Source organism: Hippoglossus hippoglossus, chromosome 12, assembly GCF_009819705.1.
Source record: "Hippoglossus hippoglossus isolate fHipHip1 chromosome 12, fHipHip1.pri, whole genome shotgun sequence".
NCBI classification, from domain to species: domain Eukaryota; kingdom Metazoa; phylum Chordata; class Actinopteri; order Pleuronectiformes; family Pleuronectidae; genus Hippoglossus; species Hippoglossus hippoglossus.
In genome coordinates, this window is record NC_047162.1 from 16,824,169 (window position 1) to 16,850,501 (window position 26,333).

The 26,333-nt window shown below is 43.4% G+C and overlaps 2 protein-coding genes across 3 annotated transcripts; both read left to right on the top strand.

Moving 5' to 3' along the window:
* The first annotated feature begins 537 nt into the window (after positions 1 to 537).
* Positions 538 to 13,321, top strand: LOC117771829 (serine/threonine-protein phosphatase 2A 55 kDa regulatory subunit B alpha isoform-like). Its single transcript, XM_034602617.1, has 10 exons — positions 538 to 845; positions 2,747 to 2,815; positions 7,836 to 7,933; positions 8,176 to 8,341; positions 8,501 to 8,613; positions 9,977 to 10,154; positions 10,365 to 10,529; positions 10,644 to 10,813; positions 11,037 to 11,128; positions 11,626 to 13,321. Exons 1-10 carry the CDS (start codon positions 839 to 841, stop codon positions 11,903 to 11,905), a joined length of 1,338 nt encoding a protein of 445 aa, XP_034458508.1. The 5' UTR covers positions 538 to 838; the 3' UTR covers positions 11,906 to 13,321.
* Positions 13,322 to 15,441: 2,120 nt separating this feature from the next.
* Positions 15,442 to 25,018, top strand: LOC117771494 (BCL2/adenovirus E1B 19 kDa protein-interacting protein 3-like). 2 transcript variants are annotated; one of them, XM_034601908.1, is made up of 6 exons: positions 15,442 to 15,772; positions 20,040 to 20,274; positions 21,892 to 21,970; positions 22,292 to 22,395; positions 23,025 to 23,174; positions 24,168 to 25,018. In XM_034601908.1, exons 1-6 carry the CDS (start codon positions 15,715 to 15,717, stop codon positions 24,214 to 24,216), a joined length of 675 nt encoding a protein of 224 aa, XP_034457799.1. In that variant the 5' UTR covers positions 15,442 to 15,714; the 3' UTR covers positions 24,217 to 25,018. The 2 variants fall into 2 exon arrangements, with proteins under 2 accessions (XP_034457799.1, XP_034457800.1); XM_034601909.1 differs by having other exon boundaries at positions 15,445 to 15,772; positions 20,043 to 20,274.
* The last annotated feature ends 1,315 nt before the right edge of the window (positions 25,019 to 26,333 follow it).

Sequence of the window (26,333 nt, forward strand, 5' to 3'; positions counted from 1 at the left end):
TACTTCAGAATTGTTCCTTCTCATCAGTGAGTCCTCCTCAAACACCTCTACAATATACTGTCTCTTGTTTTATTGTTTGTGTGCTGGACGTTGTGTGCACAGCTTTTTATTAACAGTCGATGGTGCAGAGTGAAGTCATAAAATGTTCATCCTACCTGGTTTATCTGCAGTGAAGATTTTTCATAAAATGAAACAGAATTTTCCTAATTACTGTTCACGTGTGGTGTATAATTACGTTTGAATGATCTCAATCGCAGAGTTATCTGCATACATGTGTATATATACACACATATGCACATTCGTACACAAATATACGCATAGATGTAAACATACATGTACATACACATACTTGTACACACAAACATATGCATACATTTGCACACAAACATGCATGCACATACACACCACATGTACACTTACATACATACAGTACATGTATACACACATAAACACACATGCTAAATGATAGGAAATGATTTCATGGAGATTGCGCGTTACAAATACTCGTGTTTTTGGACCGTCTGGCTTTCCATAGACGCGAAGTAGCCGGCGGCGAGGGGGCGAGAGAGAGACAGAGAGAGAGAGCGAGAGAGAGAGAGAGAGAGAGAGTCAGAGAAGGAGAGAGAGAGAGAGAGAGTCAGAGAGCCAGAGAGAGAGAGGAGCGGGAAGCACCGGAGAACCTCCCTCATTAAACCATCGGTGTTGCGGTGAATTTTGCGCACCACAGCCAGGTTTGCGCAAAACACACGGGCGGAAGAGAAAGTTCCTGTCCCACGAGCCAGCGCGTGGGAGCGGGAGCAGGATCGTGACTGACGGAGGCTCCAGTGTCTGTCTCGTCATGGCAGGTAATTCATTTGAACCACAACTCGCACCAAATCCCCCCTGAACCCGCGGGGCCGCCGGCTCCACAGCCTCCCTCCGCCCCGGCTGCGTGTCCGCACCGACGGCTGCGAGGCTCCGCTAGCAGCCGAGTGTCAGTTCGGCTAGCGGCACTTAGCTAAACCAAACTTAGCCCGTGCTAACGCTAGCTAGCAAGCAACCTGCAGTGCCGTCGCCCATCTGGCCTGTTTCTTTTTTTTTTTTTTGCCGACTAAAGCTAACTAGCTAGCTAGCCAGCTGCTGCTAGCACACGGCTAGCTGTTTACCCTGATCCGCCGGCCCGGGACCAGTCTCCCAAGCTAACCCTGCGTTAGCCAAACACTGCTACCCGTGACAGTGCTGCTAACTTCTCGGGGTTGATTCTCGGAATTGTGCAAGGGCTGTTTCCTCTAAATCACCCCGTCTTGTTGCTAAGATTGGGGGGAATAAAACGTGGAGGTGGAGGTGAAACCCGACAGTTCCCACCCCGGTGGACACATTTCCGAAATGGGCTACGACTGGCTTGACAAGACGGGCGAGCTAACGCTAGCTCAAACTTTGACATTGCCCACATGCAGGCTAGCTCCCCGGGCCTGCTGCGGGCTGAGCCGAGCCCTTTTTCGTGTTGTGTGCAGTTTTCTGGCCGAAATGGCTGAAAACTCCAGAGAGAGACGCGTGCAGATATAAATACACTTCAATGGGAAACCACCCCTCCCCTGCAGGTTGCACCCAAATAGTCATGGGTTAGTTTAGCCGCACGGAGCGTTTCACATTTCATTCATCAGCTGATACGCGAGTTGTGGGATGTAGAAAAACTACAATTGGCTTCATCTCAATTCTGATTGATTGCTGAAAGATATTAGGTCACTGGTGAGATATTTAGTAAACGCGTTCACTCCCTTTTGGGCGGGGGAAGGACACTGATCTTCAGCCCATTGCACAGTATCCTCCTGCAGAAACTCACGGTTGACATGAAACCCATATTGCAACACCTGTTTGCTTTATGCATTTTCTTCTAAAAGGGATGGCTGTCATTACTGGGGAGGGGGGGGGGAGCGCTACACCTTTTGTTTTTAAACCATGATTCATTTCAGAACTGGTGTGTGATGAAACCACGGTGACTCATTCATGTCCTTGGTAATTCTGCAGAGCTGCTCCACTATGTGCAGCCATTGCTGTTGACGAGTGACACCACCTTTTTAATTGTGTAATAACATAAAGGATCACGTGCACAAATGTGTGGAATTCAAAAGGGGTTGAGCAATGAAATGCTATGGGGATAATGGCCACCTATCGCTCGCCTCAACAGGTTCTCCATCGACATCGACATACCATAACATTAGACTTTGCTCGGAAGCAGGAAGCCTCGAGACTGAATCCACCGATTGTTGCTATGATCTGCAGATAAATCATAATTTATTAATAGCTTTTCATCCACCTTTTTATCTTGGAAAGAAAACCACCGGCTCAAATCTTTAAAGAGACGGTAAAATGTTCTGCAGTTATTTGCTGGATGCGTTGATTCAGTTTACGGTTAACATGTATAGGTCGATTTCAGATTTGTATTAGATCAATAGAAGTTGTGAGAGAATGTATGGACATTTATGACCAAACAAATATTCTCAGCAGCTCTGTTATCTCTCTCTAGTTCCAACATTTCATTTATCCCTCGAGGTGTTTCTCTGGAAATACTTGCATGTACATGTTAGGAAAGTCCAAACACGTTCTCAGTTTAATGGTTTAATACTCCGCCTTAGTTATTACGGAGGCACAAACATTTACAACCTCACCATCCTTAAGCAGCTTGGAAAAGCTTCAAATTAATGTTCATTATATGTATTAAACTTGCAATCAGTCAGTATTTCTCCTTTTTTTTTTATCTCTGCAGGACCTGGAGGTGACATGCAGTGGTGCTTCTCTCAGGTGAAAGGAGCCATCGATGATGACGTAGCTGAAGGTACGAGCTCTGCCACAAAAGAGTATTTTAAAGCATGAATGGGAAAGTGGGGAAAATGTTATTTGAGAAATAAAATGGCGTGCAGTGAGTTCTTTTCTTTTATTGGTTATGGCATGATTTAGCTGTGTTGACAAGCAGTACTGCACACTCCATGGTGTTGGTCAATAACATAATGGGTCTGCACGATATTAGGAAAACACTTGATATGCGATAACGTTGTTGAATGTTGCGATGACAATATAACTTGCGATAAATAAACAAATGCTTAAGCATACAGTGTTAGTCTTTCTGCTTTTCCTACAAGTTTGGACATAACAAAAATTACCTGTGTCTCTATCATTTGTGCTGCGCGCTGCCAACCGGGTCGAGCCAAACGGCGCGCACCGCCATCTCCTCCGGCTCCATACGTTGTCTTAAGTTTACAAATTCTGTTGTTTCTATCCAGTGTGAGTTTTTACATATGTCCGTTGAGGCTGTTTTTGTGTGAGTCACTGAGAGAGGAGGGGAATGAGCGGGACGGGCTGATCGATCATGTAAGAAAAGTATCGATCATTATGTGATGATTAGTGTTGATATTGCGCCGTCAATTTGAACAAATCAACGTTTAAACAAAAGAGAGAGAAAGATCTCAATTTGTCCCGGGAGGCGGCACGAAATGTGACGCAGGCAGCTCACAATTCTCTCTGCAGAACCCTGGACACGCACATCAGGGATCTCAATATCTTTGCTTTATTATCTTGGGCAGCAGGGCTCCGTCTGATTGGCCAAATATATTGACATGCAAAGTGTGAATGCATGGTACATAGAACACCATTTTTTCGCAATTCAAGCAGTCTTTTGCAATTCGTATATCGTGTATGTTGATATCGTGATGAGATATATTGTGCAGCCCTTACCTTAACTGTGACTCGCCCCACCCTTAATCCAGCTTTGTCATCGCACTTCATTGATGCCTCTCTGTCTGGTCTTTATGCGGATGAACAGACAGAAAGCGCCACCTTTATCAAGGTTACTGTGTGAATCTTTGAGAAATTTTGCAGCCCCTGTGTGACATACGCGTCTTTGCTTCCACTCCTTTATCAGGCAGCCGCCTGCTTCCTAAATCCTTGGCTGCGTTGGAGGTATAATTCCTGTGTTAAAGTAGCGATAACACAAGCCAAACACTTGGTGCTGTTGCTGATTAAATAATTTCCACTGCAAGGCTTTGCAGAAAGTGTCGGCTTGTTGTCACTGAGTTTAAATTGTACAGAAAGTGTGAACAGTGGAAATATAACCTTGAATTGATGGCAGATTGTTTTTAATGCATTTAGTAGCAGCCACATTGGGTTGGTTTGAGGAGGAGCTGCAGTGGACAGCATTCGTTATGTGCTTTACCTACATCACTGAGTCCCATCTCAGTTGCTCATGGTGCAGTGCAGGTTTCCCAACAATAGGGAAATGTGGTAACAGAGCCCGCCGCAGGCCAAGTGGCTTGTGGTGCAGATTGTTGTTTCCAAACATGTCAGACACTGCCCAGTAGTTTTGACTCCTATTAGACAGTATATGTACAGAGTTATCACAGCAGCAGTAGTTTTTTTCCCTCTGTCACAATGACTGCAAGGTAAACAGTAGAATCAGCAGGATGCTTTAACCATTCACGACTTTAGGTATTTTACCTTGAGCGTGTGAGTACATGCTTGACTGGCCAGTGCAGTGTGTTGACAGTTGAATTAATTCTGTGCTTTAGCTGGAGCCGTCGATGGGAGCAGCCCCGCTGTCCCAAAGCAGTTGACTCATTGAAATGAATGTGGAAGTGTGTGTGTGTGTGTGTTCTTCAGGCACAGTGCTATTTTTGGTCTTTCCGTCAAATTGCGGTTGGATGGCTGCACCACAAGAGATGCAAAAAGATTTACACTGGCTGCACCTCGTGACTATATGTTTCGGCTTGATCATGTTTCATCACACATTCATTCAGCATTATTTTGTGTCTTAAATCAATTATATTAAATTTATGGAGATTAAACTACATGAGTTAGCATGAGCCTCCTCTCTCCCTTCTCTGTTCCGCTCGACCCAGGTGCTCCCCTGCATCCTCCTCATGTTCACCGTCTCAGCTAATGCAGGAATCGGCAGCTCTCAAGCCTGTGACTCAGCCATAGTGACGTCTTCCAGCAACCAACACTAGCTTGAAACCTCTGTGTGAGAGGAGTAGACCGTGGCCTTCTCTTATCGTTTAGAGGGGCGATGCTTGCTATAAAAACCTAAAAACCAGGCTTCCAAATGCACCTTTCAGTCTTCTATCCCTAAATAATTTAAAGAAATTTCTGTCTCACGCCAGCTCTCGTGTTTTTAAACATGCTAAGCTGGAATCTAAAGAATGACAACATGCTTTACTGTAAAACAAAAATGTTGTTCTGCTCATGATGTTCTGCAGCGCTCTGGTATGCTTTAGGTCTCTTAACACATGCTTTCAGCAGAGTGACAGACAAAATCATACACCGTTGTTGATTCGTGCAGCATTCACGCATAGACACTGGCTGCCATTACTCATTAATAACTAATGCTACATCTGCACTCCCTCTCTGTTCTCTCCTTGTTGTTTGTTTCTTTTATCATTGGTAGATACTCTTTAGTATTACCCTTTTTAAATGATTTCACATTAACAGGATTAATTTTCTTTGTTACCTAAAAGAAAAATGACAGGAAGAGGAGACCCTGTACGAGTCCCACCCCCACATGCTCTATATGAATGTGTCCGCTCAGCTGAGCGGTTGTGTTCTGCAGAGTGGGGAGTCGTCTGCCCTGTTTCATAATTGTCGGTCACAGGGAGCGTAATGTATTATCTTGAAGTAGCTGTACCTTGTTAAACTTGTATTGTATTGAACTGGGCAAACGGATAATACATTGTGCAGCCTGATCTGATGTGTAGTGAGATTAGTGAATTAAACAAAAACATTTTTATACTGTAAAAGCTTAGAAGGGATTTTTGACATAACGTCGAGGTACATTAACATCTGAAGAGACCAAAATTTGTGCAACTTGTATGAAGAAAAGCTTAAACAGCATCATCGGCGTTTCCCACGGAATTAGATTAATGATTGTTGTGATTGTGCAGTGAGCTCGCACACAGCTCACTGCCCTGCACAACAGATCCTGAGTGACAGGTACACAGAGAGCGGTGCTAAACCTAGTTCTTCCTGCCTGCCCCGGTCTGGCTGTCTGTGAGGATGGTAAAACTTAATGGCTGTTTTGACGGCACAGAAAACAGGAGGTATTCTGCTAATGCGGCTAATGACCTGTGACATACAAGTAAAAGTGTTTGTGAGAAAGGGAGAGCGACACCGAGGTAAAGAGCTGCAAACAGCTCTACATAAAATAATGTCTCAAAACACTCGGAGCCTGTTATATGTTAAAAATTAAAGTATTACCAAACTGGTGGGGAAATTCGACTATAGCGGATCACCACAGTCTAATAACCCTAACCATAACTTATCGCTTTACTATTTTTGGGTGCTGACTAGAATTGGAATGCTGACTGATGGGTTTTTAATATGACCACTGTTGCAAAACAGTTTTGTTTTTCGTGTGGGAATTTGGAGTCGGGAAGGTTTCCCATAAACTTTTCCCCTCGGGAACTGATTCCTCTTCCTTTTTATTCTGATACCACATGAATGCACCATCTGACATTTTCCATTCTCTACTGAGATGGAAGGAGTAGCACTGCAATATGTTTCTACTGGTTTGAAGAGAAGCCTCCATTTTTCACTGCCATAGAATCTGCAGGCTGAACAGGATTTCTCTCACTTTTTTTTACAGATTCTCCCTTGATGAAATGTTTTATCGCGCAGCGCATCTACATACTCTGCTGCTGTTGCAGTTTTGTTTTTTTAGACTTTGTTTTGGTTCAGAAAGTCTAAACAGGGAGTCTAAATCCTCCCTGTTGCTCTTGTCAGGGAGGATTGATCCTTTCTATATGTGCACATGGTTTGTATCTTTAAAAACTTAACCATGGTGTAAATGTTGCTTGCTTCTTTCACTCTAGTCTACAGTCATGCCAACATGATCAAATCATGTGATGTATCTTGTGTGTTTTGGGGGAAAAATGTATTTTCTGATCGCATTGGGCAGGCAGTGAAAAAACAAACAGTCATGGTTAACATTTTTAAATGTGTTTTTAATATAAAGGCAAAATCAAAAGTATTAAAAAACGGCCAAAATAACCCAGGACTCCTAGGAGTTAACATACAAATGTTCTACAAAGACTCTTTACTTTCAACATGGTCTAACCAAACACTGTATTCTCACTCCTGTAAATTCCTGCTGATACAGCATATATATTGAGTGTATGGGCGCTCGCAGGTTAACGCTGCTCTTCTGTAATCAGAAGGTTCAGAGTTCAATCCACGCCGAGGGCAGTTAGCAGAGGCAGCAGGTCCCTGCACCCACTTTACTGTAAGTGGGTGCAGGGACCTGCTGCCTCAGGAACGGCTCTATCTAGTTACTTTCTAACTATAAATATAAAGGTAAACTGCTGTGGTAATAGAGTTAATGAAGGCTGATGGATAATAACAAATAACTTAGTAAACAGTCCTCCCCTCAAGTAGCTGTAATACTGGGTCACATGTGTTAGCTCTTACGTTGAGCTGCAGGGAGCTCAACGTTCACATAGACCTCCTGCTTCAACCTTTAGCAGCATTGTCTTTCTGCTTCGTTGGCCAACAAAGGGTTAAGTGTGTGTGTTTGTGTGTGGTGAGGGAGAAAGAGCATGCTTCAGGATAAAGCAACACACTAGTGCTGGGGGAAATGGAGTGAGGGGGGGAGAGAGAAACTAGGTTAGTGATCATTTTCCGTCTGCTCTACATGCTGCATCTCCGGCCGACACACTCGTCCATCTCATGCGCTCTGATTCCCAGACCGTTAAAAAGGGGGTTAGTTAGGATTTGTCTTTAGTGTCGGTAAGAGGTTGTTCTATTTCCGTACACCCAATCTGACAATGACATTGTTACAGATGTAAGCTTCCATGTTTGTGTTTGTTTTGCAGCGGACATCATATCCACAGTTGAGTTTAACCACACGGGGGAGCTGCTGGCCACAGGAGACAAGGGTGGGCGCGTCGTCATCTTCCAGCAGGAAATAGAGGTATAGTTTATCTTTTATTGATTTATTCCCACATATTTTGTTATTATTAGGATGTTTTACAAAACACATGAAACTATTCTGCTTTACATCTCTGCCTGGAATATTTCTTTAGGTTTTGGCATTCTTTAAAATATTGTGCGTCATTTTGAAATAAAAGTTATTACAAAAATCATGAAACTGGCTTCTTCTCATCTAACATCAGCTAATTTTGAATTTTTTATATTTTGCCTGACTCCCGACAGAATAAGAGTCAGCCTCAGTTCCGGAGCGAATACAATGTTTACAGCACTTTCCAGAGCCATGAGCCAGAGTTCGACTACTTGAAGAGTTTGGAAATTGAAGAGAAGATCAACAAAATTCGCTGGCTCCCTCAGAAGAACGCCGCTCAGTTCCTGTTGTCAACTAATGGTGAGTTAGTTATTAGTTACTCGGCACATAACCAGATATTTAACAGAGGTGAGATAAAACCATTTATACTGGAGAATTTAATAAATCTCTTTTCACACTTCAGTCAAATGATAAAATATTATCTGAGCAATTTCCTCTTTTTCACCCCACTTTTTGCAGATAAGACAATTAAGTTATGGAAAATCAGTGAACGAGACAAGAGACCAGAGGGTTATAATCTCAAAGAGGAGGATGGACGCTACAAAGATCCAAACACTATTACGTCACTGCGGGTGAGTACTAAGCAAACACAACCTGGGAGCGGTTTAAAAAAAACCGTTTATACAGAGAACACAGACGTTTTAGATCTAAAACTTGGGTCTGAGCTTCCCTCCCCTTATAGGTGTGACAAAACTAGTCAAGCACCATCTTTCCATGACTAACTGATTCATCAGAGGGAGTCTCATCAGACAGAGCTACTGAAACTGCATGTGTGGGTGTAACATAGGTGTGGGGCTAGTAACTATCAAAGTGCATCCTCGCAGGTAATAACTGTGTATGATGTATAAGATCTATACTCCAATACTTCGCGTATCTGCCATTAACAAGAACCAATCCGATACAAGTGCATTTAAACAAACAACTCCTATAACGTATTTTAACTGCTCTATGCTACCAACCCTGTATGAAAGGGATCATTACTGTAATTGTTGTTTGGCCTGACTCAGATTCAACCCTTTTAAAATAACAAATACATACGACACATCACATCTTGTATTATCTAGCTGGACTGTGACAACTGAGAAAGAACATAAATCTACAATAACCTTTGAAACTGAAGTCTTGCATACGGTCATTTTGCTGTTTTACTTGTGGGACTTTCCAGCTTGAAATATTGCCATATTGTTGACATTTATGTCAGCTCTGGCTAACACTACACAATTGGAAATAACTTCCTTGGCGCTCTAAATGCAGCCCCTGCCAGTGGCAATACAGCAAAACCGCTTTACTTTAGAGCTGATGATTTTCTGGAAAAGAAAATTTCAGTTTTATCTGGTTGGAACCAGTGTACTTTAAAGCATTGTGTAGGATCGGTACATAAATGTGTGTACTCTTGATACCCAACCCGATATTTTCTGAGGCATCTACAATATCAAAACAGCTCTAATCTCAATCTATGCTACTACAGTTGCTGTTTGAGCTGATGTCTGGACACCAGGCAGAATCATGCACCTTCTGGGCACAAATCTATGAAGGACTTCAGCCAAACATCTCTTGTTTTAGCCTTTTGTTGGCACAAAATTTAAAGAAATGTGATTGAGGTTTTTAAAAAATGCATTTTAGTTTTTAAAATCTATTCCTCCTCTGGGTCGTCTTCACCATGGATTTAACAGACTGTTTCACATCTGTCATGTTGTGGCTGGTGCCAGACGTCTGTATTGATTTAAAAATAATCTAATTGTCAGACTCGCATGAGATGAGACTGAAAAAATAACAGCTGACATGAATCCTGTGTAGAAAGGGTGTTGGTGCTTCTGGCTGCCTGCTCTGATATTTAAAGTCTATGGACATTTTTTTGGAAGACAAAATAAATGTGCCGCAAGCTTTGAAACTGCTTGCCTGGATTTCAGCTCATGTCCTCTGTTCTCATCTCAGGTACCAGTTTTAATACCCATGGACCTCATGGTGGAGGCCAGTCCACGGAGGGTGTTTGCCAATGCCCACACCTACCATATCAACTCTATCTCAGTCAACAGCGACGAGGAGACCTACCTGTCTGCGGACGACCTCCGCATCAACCTCTGGAACCTCGAGATCACTGACCGCAGCTTCAGTATCTTTAAATACATGAAGACATGTTTGTCTGTTGACCTTTCTTTTCCCTGTGTGAGTTGTTCTATTGCTAAAATTCTCATAGAACTATGTTGGGAAACTTTTGGTGCTGAAACAAATTGCACCGCACAGTCTATCACGTATGGTTAAACCAGGGGAGTCCTGGTCCTAATCCTTGGAAAGGTTTGTTCGTCTTAACCGTGCTCTTCAGATATTGTTGACATTAAACCTGCCAACATGGAGGAGCTGACAGAGGTGATCACGGCGGCCGAGTTCCATCCTCATCAGTGTAACACCTTCGTCTACAGCAGCAGCAAAGGAACCATTCGTCTGTGTGACATGAGGGCTTCAGCACTTTGTGACAAGCACTCCAAATGTGAGTATCTTCTTTTGAATCATCACATCTTGACTCGAACAGGTTCTCACACAGACGTTTCCCTTAAAACGCTTATTTAGTTGTATTTGTGACATGCTCTTTTCTCTGCTCCAGTGTTCGAGGAGCCAGAGGATCCCAGCAATCGCTCCTTCTTCTCCGAGATCATATCCTCGATCTCGGACGTCAAGTTTAGCCACAATGGACGCTACATGATGACCAGAGACTACCTGTCTGTGAAGATCTGGGACCTGAACATGGAGAACAGGCCAGTGGAGACCCATCAGGTGAGTGCTGTCAAGTTTAATACACAGGTTATGAGCAACTTTGCAGAATCTCAGAATTAATTCCACAATTCCACGTAGTGACCACTAGGTGGCACCATAACGTATCAAATTGGGCTGTGCACAGGCTTTTTGTTGTTGTTGTGATAAATGAGACATGGACATAATCTGATAAACCTGCATATTATTCATATTTCATTCGAGCCTTTGTCTCTGATGGTTTCAGGTTCACGAGTACCTGAGGAGCAAGCTGTGCTCACTCTACGAGAACGACTGCATCTTTGACAAGTTTGAATGCTGCTGGAATGGCAATGACAGGTGAGGATATGCAGCAGGTTGAGAGAATAACACCAAGAAACCTGATGTTGGTAGAGTTTGTCTTCGCACAGATTCCTATATATTCAATTTAACCTTTTTTGATAGATTAATGCACTTGCTTACACCTGTTTTATTGTCTGGAAATTCAATTTATGGCATTCAGTCAAATATTATCCACATGTACTTAAGTTATTAGCAATTTTGGGTATAAAATATTTCAGATTGAGGTTTTAAAATTCTTCCTGTCAATGTTGGAAGAAACGAGTCATCAGACTATGCTCTGAAACATGTAAACAAGAATATGAATAGGACGTCCTATTAGCAACTTGTATAAACTTATTCAGAATAAGGTGAATAGTTGGATTGTTGTCGTCCATGTAACGAAAGTAAATTTAAGTCTCTTATCCTGATTTTCTCTGAAACTACAGAGATGTTTTTCTACTCAAAGATCACTTGTGCTAAACACTTACACATCTTTCTCATATCCCCCACATCAGTGTGGTGATGACCGGCTCATACAACAACTTCTTCAGGATGTTCGACCGCGGCCAGAGGCGGGACGTGACCTTGGAGGCGTCCCGGGAAAACAGCAAGCCCATGCAGGTCCTCAAGCCCCGCAAGGTGTGTGCAGGCGGCAAGCGCAAGAAGGATGAAATCAGCGTGGACAGTTTGGACTTCAACAAGAAGATCCTCCACACGGCCTGGCACCCGCAGGACAACATCATCGCAGTGGCCACGACCAACAACCTCTACATATTCCAGGATAAAGTGAACTAACCACAGGGGGAGGTCTGGCGTGGATGATGTCACGTGTACCACCTGCAGCCTCATCCCGAGTGATCTGCGGTAACGCCGATAACCAGCACCCCTGTCCGTTGCTACTGGGTGACCCAGACTGCCACTTTGTTCTAGATGTGGACAGAGGAAGCGTCGCTCTTGCCCATCATCGGCCTCTTCGTGGCAGAGTGACACCTGCCTCGTCGTTTAAGTGATGTTGTGCCAATTTCTTTCCTTTTTGGTATGTTTTTTTTTTTTTTTTTTCTTTGCGAGCCCACCTGCCCTTTTTCTTCCCCTGGGGTATCATGGGTAAACCAGTTTAATTTACTTTAAAATTCTGAATACAGACACACTTATTTTTATAACTTTTCTCCCCCCCCCCCCCCCCAATGGCTCTGATAGAAAATCAAAAACACTTATTTAGTATGTCCCCTTATTGTCCTGTGCCATTGTAGTGTTTATTTTTCTAAGAAAAAAAAATTGCCAGTTTTTTTTTTTGTTGTGTATACACCTTTTTATTAATTCATCCGTTATGCTGTCATAGTATTCTTTGAGTCTCTTCACACGTCTCATCTCAACAGTCACTAAAGTACACTCACAGTTTTCGTTACACACTTGCTGATCAGGAAACGGCGGTCGCCTCCTCCAGGAGTTTGAGCAGCACCTCTGTACTGTCACAGATTCGAAGCCTGGTCCAGTGAGGCGTCATCTCACTCACTGTCACGGCTTGAGGCTCTGGCTGGCCAGATAGGTCGAGTCTCTAGAAGAGTGCGTCTTATTATTCTTATTCTTATTTCCTTTTTGGATTGGCTCTGTGTCTTGACATCTCTGTGCATCAGTTCCTCTTCCTCCTTTTTGTTTTCTATTCCACGGTAGTCAGGTATAAGAGATAGCCTATTCAAAGATAAATATTATGATTGTCATATTTATATTTAAGCAAAGTCACCAGATTTGTTCCGTCCTATTTTGTGAAATGAAGCTGGACCTCACACATCTTTTCTGAATGATCTTAAAAGTATTGTCCTTCCATGGTTGTTACCACAGCTCTGAAACCGTGCTTCACAACAGGGAAAACCTTCTTTTACTTTTTTTTTGGATTTGACACTGGACTTAATTACCGCACCAACTAAAGTACTTGTCTGTGTTGTAAAGACTGCAGTTTAAAAAGAAGACATTATTTGAGGCATTAAGTCACTTCAAAGTGTTTGCTCAAAAACTACTGCAGGCATTATTACTGCTCCTGTACTGTATGTGATGGTGCAACACGTTGCACATGGATTTGCAGCAGTTGATGTCGCCACGCCGTATTTAAAAATTAAAATGTGGACAGTTCAGACTAAATCGATGCCTCTAGTAATGTATAACTACAATTTTATTCTATGACAGTGAAGATAATAAACTACTTTTTGCATTCTTGTGATTGCTTGATCGTTGTTGGGATTCAATCGGTGTTTAACGTCTCATTTTGTGTTACAGGTGTTGACCGCAAAACAATGTTTGTCAAGGTTGATTAGTCTGTTGTCAGAATATCAAGAGGGGAGATTGTTTGTTTACACTCTAAACAGCTGATATCACAGATGTGGACACCTTCAGATGCAGAAGCTCTAACTATCTGATCTTTTAATTCCTTATTTACAGATGCGCAGGTTGTGATCTGTGGGCAGGAGTCTGCTGTCACTTCCTAAATCTAGGTTGAAGACGGAGGGGGGGGGGGCAGAGCTTTTGCCATCAGGTTCCCAAGGCTCTGAATATTATTGCCTGAGGAAACTGTGTCTTCTTTTAAGTCCAAGTCAAAAGGCGTATCCCTGAATTTACTTAGGGTGCCAGTCTTATCTCTATTATTATTATTCCAATTGTTATTTATGTACTTTCTTCTGTGCAGCACTTTGTATTCTGTGCTGAAAAGTGCTCTATAGATAAAGTTATTTACATTGCTCCTTTCAAAACGGCTGTAACAAAGTGCTTCTCATACATAGGGCAAATAAAAATAAATGATAACATCAAAGATAAGCAAATTATTATTTTTTTATATCAGAGACTGCAAATGATGTGATACAAAATCTAAAATGAACGAGCATTAGAGCAAATAAACGTAAGAAATAGCAAAAATAAAATACCTGAAAGAAATCAAACTTTCCGTCACTTGGGTATTTTGACCCAGATTTTAATAAGAGCCCATAACTGGTTAGTTTACTTTATTCTGGAATATATAGAATCGTGTCTTTTTAAAAATGAATTTGGCAAGTTGGTTAAAACCTTCTCGCCTGTGTTGCGATAGTCATTCATACATTCAGCAGCATGTTCGGACAGTTTGCCTCTGTGCTCAACTCGGCCCTCGTGTTGTGTATCTTAGAATCTTTTGTTTAAGTTCTACAAAATGCCTTTAGGTAGGATTCCAGCTGTGAATCTGAACCTGATCTGTCTCATGGGCAATGAAACGGCTTCACCCTCAAGACTCAGTTGCTCAAGACTCACAATGGGACTGACATGTTCCTGTGCGTGTGCGTGCGCGCGCGCACGTGCGTGCGTGCGTGCGTGCGTGTGTGTGTGTGCTCCTACAAACACTGAGTCACCACTAATACTGATATTAGTCTGTAATCAATCGATAATCGATCCTGATCTTACATACATTTCATCGCATGTGTTGGAGGAGTTTTGTTTTTAAACTCATTACATAACCCCCCCCCCTCTCTCTCTAACTGCCTCTCGCTCTCACTCTCTCTCTTAAATGCTTTAATGAAAAACCCAAACAGTGCAAACAAGTAAAGAATCAAACGTGTCAATAGATAAATAATGAAATAAAGATTTAAAAACAAATGGATAGATTTCCTTCGTAGGCGATTATTAATGAAATATCTTTCATCAGTGTACACGTTGACTGTTTTATTACTTTGTGATTGTTTTTGATATAAATGCACAAAAAAATTCACAAAAAACGTGAAGTTGGAGTAAATTAAATTTCTCTGCACTTATGGGAGTAAAATTTACCAAATAGAATCAGCAGGTTTGTGTTTATCGGGTCAAAAATATGAAAAATTACATTTACAATCGATTTCAATGTTCTGATCAGTTTTACACAATATACTGTATATACAGTATATATATATTCTCTCCCTCTCTCTGTCTCTCTCTCTCCCTCTCTCTGTCTCTCTGTCTCCCTCCCTCTCTGTCTCTCTCTCCCTCTCTGACACTCTCTATCCCCCCCCACACACCTCTCTGTCTCCCCCTCTCTCTCCCCCTCTCTCTCCCTCTCTACCTCCCTGTCTCTCCCTCTGTCTCTCCCTCTGTCTCTCTCTCTCCCTCTCTACCTCCCTCTCTCTCTCTCTCTCTCTCTCTCTGTCTCTCTCTCTCCCTCTCTACCTCCCTCTCTCTCTCTCTCTCTCTCTCTCTGTCTCTCCTTCTCCATCTCTCTCTCTCTCCCTCCCTGTCTCTCCCTCCCTGTCTCTCTGTCTCTCTCTCTCTCTCTATCTCTCTCTCTCTCTCCCTCTGTCTCTCCTTCTCCATCTCTCTCTCTCTCTCTCCCCCTCCCCCTCTGACGTCATCAGGCCGCTCCGGTGCCTGTGCTCCGCGCGCTGCTTCCCCCGCAGAGACGCGCCAGCGCACGGACGGAGAGCAGCGGCTGCGGCGCTGTAGCATTAGCATTAGCTACTTCTTCTTCTTTCTTCTTCTTGCCTCTCTTTCCTCGGCCGCTCGGAGGGGGGGTGGGGGAGACTCGGGGCTCACGCGCACGATCCTCGGGACTGAATGTGCGCAGCAGATAAGGAGGCGCGCACAGTTTTTTTCTGAGCTGTTCCTGCAACAACCAGACGATGTCCGACGCCGCTAGCGCTCCTTCCGCAGACAGCAGCGGAGACTCCGGGCTGAACGGTAAGCTCCCCGCCCGCCGAGCCGCTCCGGCGCTGCAGGTGTGTGTGTGCGGGCCGTGCGTGTCGGTGTCTGCCCGCGGAGTGTTATCGATGCGTTTATTGGTTTTATTAAACGAGGGTTTGATTCCCCTGCCTTGTCTTTTGTGGAGGAGCTGCGAGAACGCTATGTTCTGTGTTTATTGACAGCGGGAGCACCAATAAGGTCTCGACACGCTGGACTGACAGGCGCGGTGGCCAATCAGAGGCTCACGCGGAAGGGTGGAGGTGGGTCTGAGGTTCGTCAACAAGGGGATGGAAGAAATGGACAAAACTGGGAAAATGCGGACGTGCATTTTGAATTGTTGATAGTTTACACGTAGTTAAAGTGTTTAACAGACAATTATATAACTTTAAACAAGAGGCCAGGGGAGATATTTAAAGTTTAAACACCCATTTAGTGTTTTATTACATGATGTTTCAGATTCGAACTATGTTTTCAAAGTGTCATCCTCCTCAAAATGTACCTTTTCTAAAGATTTACAAAGAAAACTACATTAGAGTTCTTGAATCAAATATAAGTAAACACTTCTAGGATTCATGGGGGAAATAATCCATTTAAAAGAAGATACTTGTCAATTGTTAAATAGCTGACGTGTTTCACCTCTTATATAAACACATAAGTTCTCAGCTTACATATTCCACAGAGACATAAACAAAGGCCTGTTCATTACCCTGCTGCACTGACTCGGCTCTGCTCGGGTTTAACTTTACCACACTATGGGGGGCCGTGACTCCGCGTGCTATTTATGGCCCCGGTGACCAGAGGACAGACGTTTCAGACGTGCAGAGTGTGAGGGGAAAGTATTAAAGAGCAATCTGGACGGGAATCAAACTTTCCAGACACCAAGGTATTTTACTGACCCAGTTTTTTCATGAGACACAGTTTTGTCGTTGTGTCCAAGTCTGCTGTGCCTGTTGTGTATCTTGGAACAGTGTAAGCTGTAGTTTGAACACCACGTCTCAGAAAACCCGAGGCCTCCTGGGGTTAGCGAGGTAACATCAGGCTAAACCCTGGCTGCCGGTTCACTTTTCAGAGGATCAGATCATAATGTCATCAGCCCAACTACTGGCCAATCAGATCACTGGAAAACCTGACTTATAATTCCCACTGGATCATGACAGGGACAGAATAGTTTACAATGAGGTGACAACTAATAAGGAGCAGCAGATATTCTTATAGAACAGTTTAATCAGTTTGCTCCTCCAGACTTTCAATGTGTCTCTGGTTTTAAAACGACTTCTAACAAACGTTGAGAGTTTATCGCATTCATAGATACATAATATAAATAGGTTCATTTTAATTTGAACACAGATTCTTTTATTCCTGACAGTGTTGATGCTTTTACTTTTTCTCCATCACTGCAGGTTAGAACACTCATTAGAAATTAATACCTTTTGTCTTTTAACTCAAAGAATATCCACAACCTATGAAAGAAATTTGAGTGATTATAAAGTTATAAACGTTTTAGTCAGATTGACCTCAGACAGCAGAAACACTCTGACATGAACTTTTCTATCTGCATCACGTGTTCATCAAAATGAGCAAAGATACCAACTCAGTAAGAAACTCAAGAAAATCTTTGTATTTATTCACAGCAAATCCTTATTATAAATCTATTAAATGTAAACTTTCAGGTGTCGTCTTCCTTCTCATCATATCATGTTAGATACTTTATTCATGGTCCTGATGATGTTGCTTGTAGTTACAGACTCCACCTCCTCCACAGGGCCGACGTTAATCTCAGTGAAGCCAGATAATCAAAAAGTTATCCTGGTTATGTTGAACTAGCTTCATAATACAGAGCTCTTATTGGAGACACCCTGTAAACACTACAGAAGGATCAGCCTTTTAAACCTGTCAGGGGCACCATAATCCTTTGCTACCACATTAACCAAACACCATCTTTAGTCAACTAATCCAGAATAATTTAAACTGACAAATTATGCAATAAACAGCTGCTGATGTTGTTGTTGTTGGTGTTGCTGCGCCCAGATCACATGCACAGTAAACAGCACATCCTGAGATGCAGCCTCAGGGACAATAAGACCCTGCAATTATCAGAAGCAGCGTCACTGTTATCTGAGACCACTTTATTTTTGGATTTTCCTAGAGCTCCCATTCCAATGTCATAAATATTTGTTTCTAATACCTGGGATCCAGAGGCAACATTCGTCCCTCCCGCCTGAACACGAGCATCAGTGGATCAGAGAGGTCACACGATGTCTGCCTCCTCTAAACCCACCCAGCAGCTGATAGCAGCTCCGCGGCCACAATGTTCACAAGCGTCGGCTCCATGGCAACGTGGTTTTAGTCCACGGAGCGGAGACAATGGGATGTCGACAGCAGCTTGGCTCGCAGTCCGCCGTGTAATCCGCAGGATGAGTGCAAGTGCTGAGTCCAGGCCTGTTTGTGGGGGGGAGGGGTACACCGCCTCGGGTGGTGGGCCTGCTGACCTGAAGCGTGTTAAATGCAGTCGCCCTGAAAGCTCATGTGAACGCGGTGTTTACATACTGTTATTATGGGGTCATGTGACCTGCTCTGGAGGTTTTTATGTTCGTGAAGACAGCAGGAGAAAGTGTTTTGGTTTTGGGTTTTTTAAAGCTACATGATGACGGCTATCAAAGCACTTCCTTCCCCCGCGTCTCCAATTTCTCGCCCTCGCTAACCTGCCCTTCCTTTATGTATTTGTAACCCAGCGGTGACCTGCTCTGCCTCCTCAGCTACCAGTGCATGCAAGAGCTCATGTACAAACAGGGAGGGCGTCACATATCCCAGTCAGGAGCTACATGGAGCCTGAGCACGTACACGGCCAGGCATTTACTGCCCTTTCATCACACAGCGGTAAACACTGCCTCACTCATGAACTTCCTTGACTTCTCCAGCTGTCGGCCTTTTGTTGTCACCTCCCAGTGGAAGATCAGAAAATCATTATGACTTCTTTTCTCATCCCCCTTTGTTCTTCACGTTTCGAGTAAAGACTCTTCTGCTCCACTTTGTTGGGAGTGCTGGATGGTTTGACATGTCATAGCAGGAAAAGCACAGTTAACATGAACGATCCCTGTAGATCCAGTTAGGTGTGCCAGTTCTCACACTGCTGTATTATGTATTCTGGCTCAGCAGAACACTAACAATTTAAAAGAGCCAACGTTCCTTCGTTTATAAATAAACTACCATCTGCTGTGAAAAGATTTCTGTCCATGGTCAAACTATCACTTTCTTTCCTCTCGTTGATAATTCAGATTTTCTGTCAGAAATCGACCCCTTTGTGAAAATTAAGAAAATACGGCCATTATACCGAGTCTGTCCCCGCAGGAGGCAGGACATTGAGTATAATTTCCGCTTCAGTGTCTCTGTTTACAGTACACTAACAACAGTTGGCTCTTGTCACCAAAAGCTCTCATAATCTTTCCAAGTTGACATCTTCATCTGCGTCTTCTACGTGTATGGCTCCTCTTTCATTCTTTCAAGAAAATGTTGGGACTTCAGTGCAGGTCTGAAAGCAGATACTGTCTCTACAGTAGAGCTTTTCCACTGCAGCTTCTTAACCTGTCATAGCAGTAAAAGTGTCTTTAATTTTATAATAGTAGGGTTAGTGTATCTTCAGTTTAGGCTCACTGACATGGCCCCCCAGTGAAATCGTTTATCAGAACCTCTGATATGATCAAAAGTGATTTAAGAGAAGGTGACTAATGTGTGTTTGTGCTGCAGAGGCACAAACTGGAAGGTTATTATTCTGGGAATTTTACCCAAAAATTATGGTAATTTACACCAAACTAAACAGAAGACAGTTAAATGGCGCTTATAATTTTAGTGGCAGATGCAAATCTTGTCCCTTGGGACTTATCAGATCTCGCTCTGAACAGGATATTGGCTCATTGGTTTATTGCTGTGACTTAACACTGGCTTCGTCTTATCAGGTAATTCAATTAACAGAGCAATAAACAGGTTTTATGATTTCTTATCTATATGTTGTAACATACTTATGCAGTCCAGCTGTTCAACATAAATTCAGTTGTAACATCAGAAATGGAAATAATGCATAATTGCAATGATTAAGGCACAGGGGTGAAAACATAACCTCCTTGGTGGATGTAAACATAATAAATTGTGTTTATATGAGTGAAAATAATAAAAACCTGGTAACATTTATCTTCCATGGTATCATTTGCGCCTTTGCACAGACAGTGGTGAGTGAGTGAAGCTAATGTGTTCGTCTGTTTTGCACCACCAGGGTCCTGGGTGGAGTTGGAGATGAACAGAGTTGCGGCTAGCTTGGCCCAGTCGTCCTCCACAGGCGGCCTGGCCCCGGACCTGCTGCCCCTTCCTCAGGTGGAGGAAGAGGAGGCCATGGTGGGGGGGCTGGAGCACGTCCCGTCCTCGTCCTCGATCCACAACGGAGACATGGAGAAAATCCTGTTGGACGCCCAGCACGAGTCCAGCCGCAGCAACTCCTCGTGTGACAGGTAACGCAAAGAAACCTTTCAAAATAAGACACAAATCTGATCTGGTTAGGGGAAGATTAAATTCCCTGGAGCTTTGTAGTTAGTGGGGAAATAATTAATGTAATTAGACTAAGTAAACAACACAAAAACAGTTGATGTTGTGAATCCAGATGAAGACACAGGAATTTCCACCACAGTAAAAAAATGTGAAAAGAAAAGTCACGAGTTTTTGGGATCATGACTTTGTGTTTACAGCTGCGGAGGATTAGGCCACATGGGGAAGTTGGTACTTGTGTAAAGTTCTTCTCCACTTTCACTAAGTTAAGGGCAGCCTGTTTTTAGAAAACACAGCACAGTTGATTTTAGAGCTGAAGCAAAATCACTTAATTCTAAGCCTGGATGTGATGTGAGGATCTTTGATGTCTCGTGCCAGAATCTCAAACTGCTCCTCTGACCGCACGGATGGTGCAATGGCCCAAAAGACATAACTTCACTAAAAGGATTTACATATAATCACTTGTATTTTTAAATTAAATAGTGCAGTAGCTTCCTCCTGTGTGGATGCTCATAACAACCCGGTAAAAGCTCACTGGTGTAACTGTAACAGAAAACCCTTTTTATCGGAGATGTTTAATGTCGGACTTGACTCTTCAAAAATCCTCAACTTTCCTCAGCAATCTGGTGGAAAAGTGAAATGACCTCATAACCCAACAGAAGCTCCTCTGTCATAATTACACCCCCGACATGTTGAGTCAGGAGTTGAGTCGGCTTCTGAAAATAAACGGATGTCTTCCGTCCAAGCGCGCCTCCCATTTTAATAATCCTGACTCCTCGGGTTGCATCATGTGCTTGTGTGTAATCCACGGGGCTGCGATGAAGCGGATGTTATCAGAGAGCGCGGCGGTGGTCAGCTGCCAGTGAGTCACCTGAGGATGGCATTTGATTCCAAAAGAATCAACAAGCTGCTCTGACACAAGCCGGAAAACAAAAACCTGCACTGCGTCGTTTTTTAATACTTTTTTAGAACAGTTTCTTCCTGCTGTGTGTTGGATTTTCAATTTATTTATTCATAATGAAATGAAAGATCAAATCCAATAAGTTTTAAGATGAGGAGGGGAAGTGGGAGCTTGAGAGGATCTGCAGAAAAAATTGCAGAAAATGCCCAAATGCAGGATTGTTTCATCGTACACAACAAAACAAATGTTTAGTGTGCGTCTGCTAATTTGAATAATAAAAATCTGCTAATTTTCTAAAAAATCTGTCGTTATGAGGCACTGAGTGTAGATAGGTTTTTGCATAAAGCTGAAACACAATGTTTCCCAACACCCCCGTGCACCTCCAAACAGTTTTTATGGGTTTTTAGTACTTCATTAAACCTTAATGGCTACCACTCAGCACCTAAGCTACTGTTGCTATGGTTACCTGACGTGTAATATCCTGTGTACACTGGTTTGAAGTTGTTTTTAATACTTCTGATCTCAGCTAATGTACGTTTTGAAGTGTTCTGTCTTGTGACCGTATCGTACATGTGTCATTCTATCTCCTCGGTGTCTAAAAGCTTTTAACTCGCACGTGAGAATTTCAGGCTTCACGATAACGAGTCTTGTGGCTCATCGCTGTTGACTTCGCTCCCCGCAGCCCTCCACGACCTCACAGTCCCCAGGACGACGGACAGATCATCTTCGACGTGGACGTGACTGGCAGGAGAGACAGCCAAGTAAGCGCCTCACGGGCTCTCCATCAGTCTGTTGCCATAGCAACCCTGTCTACTGGCGCTGAAGTGGTTTGTGTGTGTACACCTGAATGACAGCTGCTGCCTGCCTTTAGTTTCTATGGCGATGGCCGTTGAGCCTCTTTTGCCCAGCTTATGTCGTCACTTTCACTCATTTTTCCTCTTCTGATCTTTGTCAGGGCTGGAAAAAAAACTAACAACAAACATACTGTGCAGAAAGTGTCTTATTTGTGCTGAAAGATTTGTCCTCATGGACATCAATTCTGAGCCAAGGTCTCTAAACCAGGTGTGTGTGTGTCTCATCAGTCAGAAGAGGACGTCTTGGACAAGGAGAGGGACATGGACATCCTGATGAAGGACGCAGATTGGGTCGCGGATTGGTCCAGTCGACCGGAAAACATTCCCCCCAAGTAAGTTTCAGCTCAGTCAACAACATCAGCAAGTCTCCGTGGCAACTGAACACACACGTCTGCTTGCTTGTCCTGTGGATGCGGTCGGTCATTACGGTAATAGAATAAAATAAACCTGGTCTAACGCTGAAATATTAAGGCAACTGGCAGGAGTTGTCTTTGAAACTCTGATGTGACTTGTTGAAGAGTTTAAATTAACTTAATTGACAAAATATGGCTTTTATATCACAAAAATCTGGTGGAGATAATTTTGTTCTTGACAAAATCAAACGGTTCCATTTCATCTAAAAATTGATTAAATCTTGCTCCTGAGACGCATACGCAAATGTTTCCTAGTGAAATGACGTCGTAGCTTTGGGACTCTTCACCCAGACTCTGTCGTTATATAAAAGTTCCTCAGGCCAGTTAACCAAGAGCTCGCAGCAGTTGCATGGTCCAGTGTGTGTTTGTTTCAACATATCCATCAGTCCTCTGTGCTGCTAAAGGCTGAAACATGACCTGAGGCCTGTTTACTGCTGAGATGTGTTTACCTTGACTAAACAGGTGTATTTGTGTGTGTGTGTGTGTGTGTGTGTTGTCGTCAGTTAGACTTGTGCTTTGTCTAAAATGTCTTGTGTGTGTATCTACAGGGAGTTTCACTTCCGTCATCCTCGCCGCTCGGTAACGCTCAGCATGAGGAAGACCGGGGCCATGAAGAAAGGAGGCCTCTTCTCTGCCGAGTTCCTCAAAATCTTCATCCCCTCGCTGCTGCTATCACACATCATCGCTCTGGGGCTGGGGTAAGACGCAGACACAGACTGTCACAATGACGGGAGATTAATGAAGTGATTTCCAGTTCCTTTCGAGCAATGAATGAGAAACGACACGCTGGTCCAGTGGTTAGCACTGTGGCCTCCCAGCAAGAAGGTTCTCTGTTCTAATCCTGGTTTAAGTGGGGTTTTGTAATGGGTCAGGTCTGTTTGTCTTGGGTGAAACATCGTGGACAATAGTAAAAAAATATTTTATATCATAATATTTCTGTTTTCATAGAGAAATATTACAAATACTCTTTTTCAGAAATATAAAAACACAGAAATCTGCACTAAAGACAAGAATTCTTTTATAGAATTTTCTTAAAGGTTTGACTATTGACACCATGAAGTTTTGATTTTCTCCAGTCAACAGTAAACAATATTTTTAAACGTCAATTATATTTTATTAAACTTCATTTCAAATATTTCCCAGTTGTTGATAATCCCCAGCAGGGGGAGCTGTAGAGCTGCAGACACGTTGGCAGTGTCCTCGTCTGACAAACTGTCGGAGCAGCTGCTGTTTGCACGTCTGCACGTCTGCACGTCTGCACACCTGCACGTCTGCACGTCTGCACACCTGCCGTCTCACAGCGAGCGCCGACTCTCCCTCTTTTGCGATAACACACTTTACAACAGTCCAGGCTCCTCAGTCAGATACTGTCACATCAGTGAAACACGAGACGGCAACGTTTTCCTTGGCGTGATGCAGTTTGCCAAGAGAGTCGTTAACAGACCTGTCATAACATCCCTGCTGGCCATTCTCAGGTTTCTATGGTTACACAGCAAAGTCAGGGAAACCAGTCAGAAACGTCAGCGGTTTGGAAACCAGTGGCTTGATGTCATTTTCAGTGAATGTATTGAAAGGTGAAGACAGAGTAATGACTGTAACTTGGAGAGGAAATACTTCACATATCTTGTTTTTCCACTGGAGGATTAGATTTCAAACCAGACTGATTATAAGCGTGTGTGTTTTTCTTTCAGGGTCTACATTGGAAAGAGGTTGACCACGCCACCGGCCAGCTCCTTCTGAGGCTCCGACTGAAGAGAAGTGCCTGACAAGTGGCCATGAGTTTGGGTTTTTTTGGGGGGGGGAGAGAAAGTTTTGCTGTCGTGAAAAGAACGAACGCCCGTCTCTCCTCCCTCTGTCCCGCCTGCTCCCCCTCCTCCTCCCCGAGATATGATGTGTTCCCTCCCTCCCCGCCCTTCTTCGGCTGTTCTCTGACTCTGGATACCCCCTCCCTCCTCTGTCCCCCCCCCCCCCCCCCCCCCCCTTATATCCTTCAACCGTTTGTATAAGCTTTTTGATGAATGAATAAGGTCATAGTTCCCGTTTCCTCCGGTGATCGTGTTCAGATGTTTTTAACGGGTGGGTTTCCAGGGAGGGTTTCGCAGCATTTTATCAAACTCTTCCACGACACACACTGACCCATCGATCGTCTGACAACAAGGGAGGATCGTCCAGTTTCAGGACTGACCACAGATTGTGCCACAAAGTCGCCCGACGCTCGACCCCAAGAAAAGGGGTTTGACCGAATTCAGAGTCGGCAAACTGAAAATGTGACGTTGCCTTTTTGAAAGTAGCCATTTTGTTCATCTTCTTTAAGGTATTATTGCCTTTTTTTTTTTTTTTTTAAATTTATTTCACAACAGCGGTGGTTTATTGAGAAGTTGTAATGAAATGGAGTTACCACAGTGGCCATCACGAACCACGGGCGCTCATCAATTGCACTGGGGCGGGGGGGTAGTCCGAGGCTCTAGAAGAGAGAGATTTATACGACACTTTTTTTTTTGTGACAGAAATTCAAATAGATTTGATTCTGCAGCCAAAGTGAGAAAAACTGGAATCCAGTGTGTGTCCCTCTCAGTGTGTATACTAACAGTGTTGTGTGGTTGGGTTTTTGGGTAACGGAGATGTTTGGTCCAGAAGAGGTTCAGTCGCTTGTCCATCCTGTTCAAGTGAGACGTCTGGTCCGAGCCGCTCGCTTCCGTCGTACTTCTACTCCACGTCGGGCTGGATATTACTGAGCTGTGTTCTTTTCATTTAGATTTTAAATCATTTGAAAGGATACGATCCCTAAAAGTTTGAAAACGTGAAATAAACAGGTCAGACTTGTGTTCATGATTTGTTTGCCTGATTTTTATTTTCTTATAATGACATATTACTTGTTTCATTATTGAGTAAAAAGCTCCATTAATAGCCAGCCCTGCTTCCTCACACTCCGTCACGTTGTTTGACGATGATGATGATGATGAATGGATCTGACTGAGTTTTTGGACGGACGGTCTCGTCTTCCTCGAGTGAAGCCTCCACTTGTAACTGACTGAAGGAAAGGTCGTCTCAGTGCTCGGCCAGCATGTCCGCTGAGGTCGAGAAGCTTGATATCAGACGTCGACTTCGCTGCACTATCTCTGATGCTGCACCTTCCGTAGACCAGACCGGGTTCAAACAATATTTGATTTAGATTTGTCCTGAAATCCACCAGCAGCCTGTGAGAGACAGATTTTCACTCATTCAGGGAATAATTAAGTTAAGAGAGCATCATTTCTTTTGACTTAAATTTGAGTTCCAGGTGAGAAGCTCAACATGACAAATTCTGTTTGTTAACGACAAAAATGGACATTTGCCTCGTCCCCTTATTTAAAAAAACTAGCATATTATTGTCAAAAATGCCTACGAAACCTCAGACTGCTGAAGGAACATTTTTAGTTCATTGTCAGAACTCGATCTGGAAGCTTAGGATGTAAGAGCTGACTTTACTCGTCAACAGCTGCCTGATGCGTTACAGTGACACGTGGTGACCCTGCAGGCTGACTCGAGGCGTGTGGCCATCTCTAATAAAAGGCCCTTTATCCACCAGCGGTGACCGTGTTGGGGCGGTGACCTTTCTCTCATCTTCTCCATCTCAGCCGCAGAGATACTGCACTTTTTTGGGGGGGTTTTTGTTCTTTTCATGTGCGACATCAATGTTTCTGTCTGTGTTCGTACGTGCAGCATCTGGAATTGTGAGTTTTTTTGTCCAGTTTTAGTTTTTCCCTGAGCTCGTGAATGCACAGAGCGGGAGCCGAGACACGTTTTGAAAAAAAATTATAAGGTGTGAACATTACAAACCCCCTATTGTTGATGGCAGGGCCTGATGTGAATGTGAA

What these genes read in the sequence shown, in the direction of transcription:
- LOC117771829 (XM_034602617.1), top strand. An exon ending in GTTCCTGTTGTCAACTAATG is followed by an intron (nt 8,342 to 8,500) that starts GTGAGTTAGTTA and finishes CACTTTTTGCAG; the next exon opens with ATAAGACAATTAAGTTATGG. An exon ending in TTGTGACAAGCACTCCAAAT is followed by an intron (nt 10,530 to 10,643) that starts GTGAGTATCTTC and finishes TCTCTGCTCCAG; the next exon opens with TGTTCGAGGAGCCAGAGGAT.
- LOC117771494 (XM_034601908.1), top strand. Translation starts at nt 15,715, where the DNA reads ATGTCCGACGCCGCTAGCGCTCCTTCCGCAGACAGCAGCGGAGACTCC. An exon ending in CGGAGACTCCGGGCTGAACG is followed by an intron (nt 15,773 to 20,039) that starts GTAAGCTCCCCG and finishes GTTTTGCACCAC; the next exon opens with CAGGGTCCTGGGTGGAGTTG. An exon ending in AGCAACTCCTCGTGTGACAG is followed by an intron (nt 20,275 to 21,891) that starts GTAACGCAAAGA and finishes CGCTCCCCGCAG; the next exon opens with CCCTCCACGACCTCACAGTC.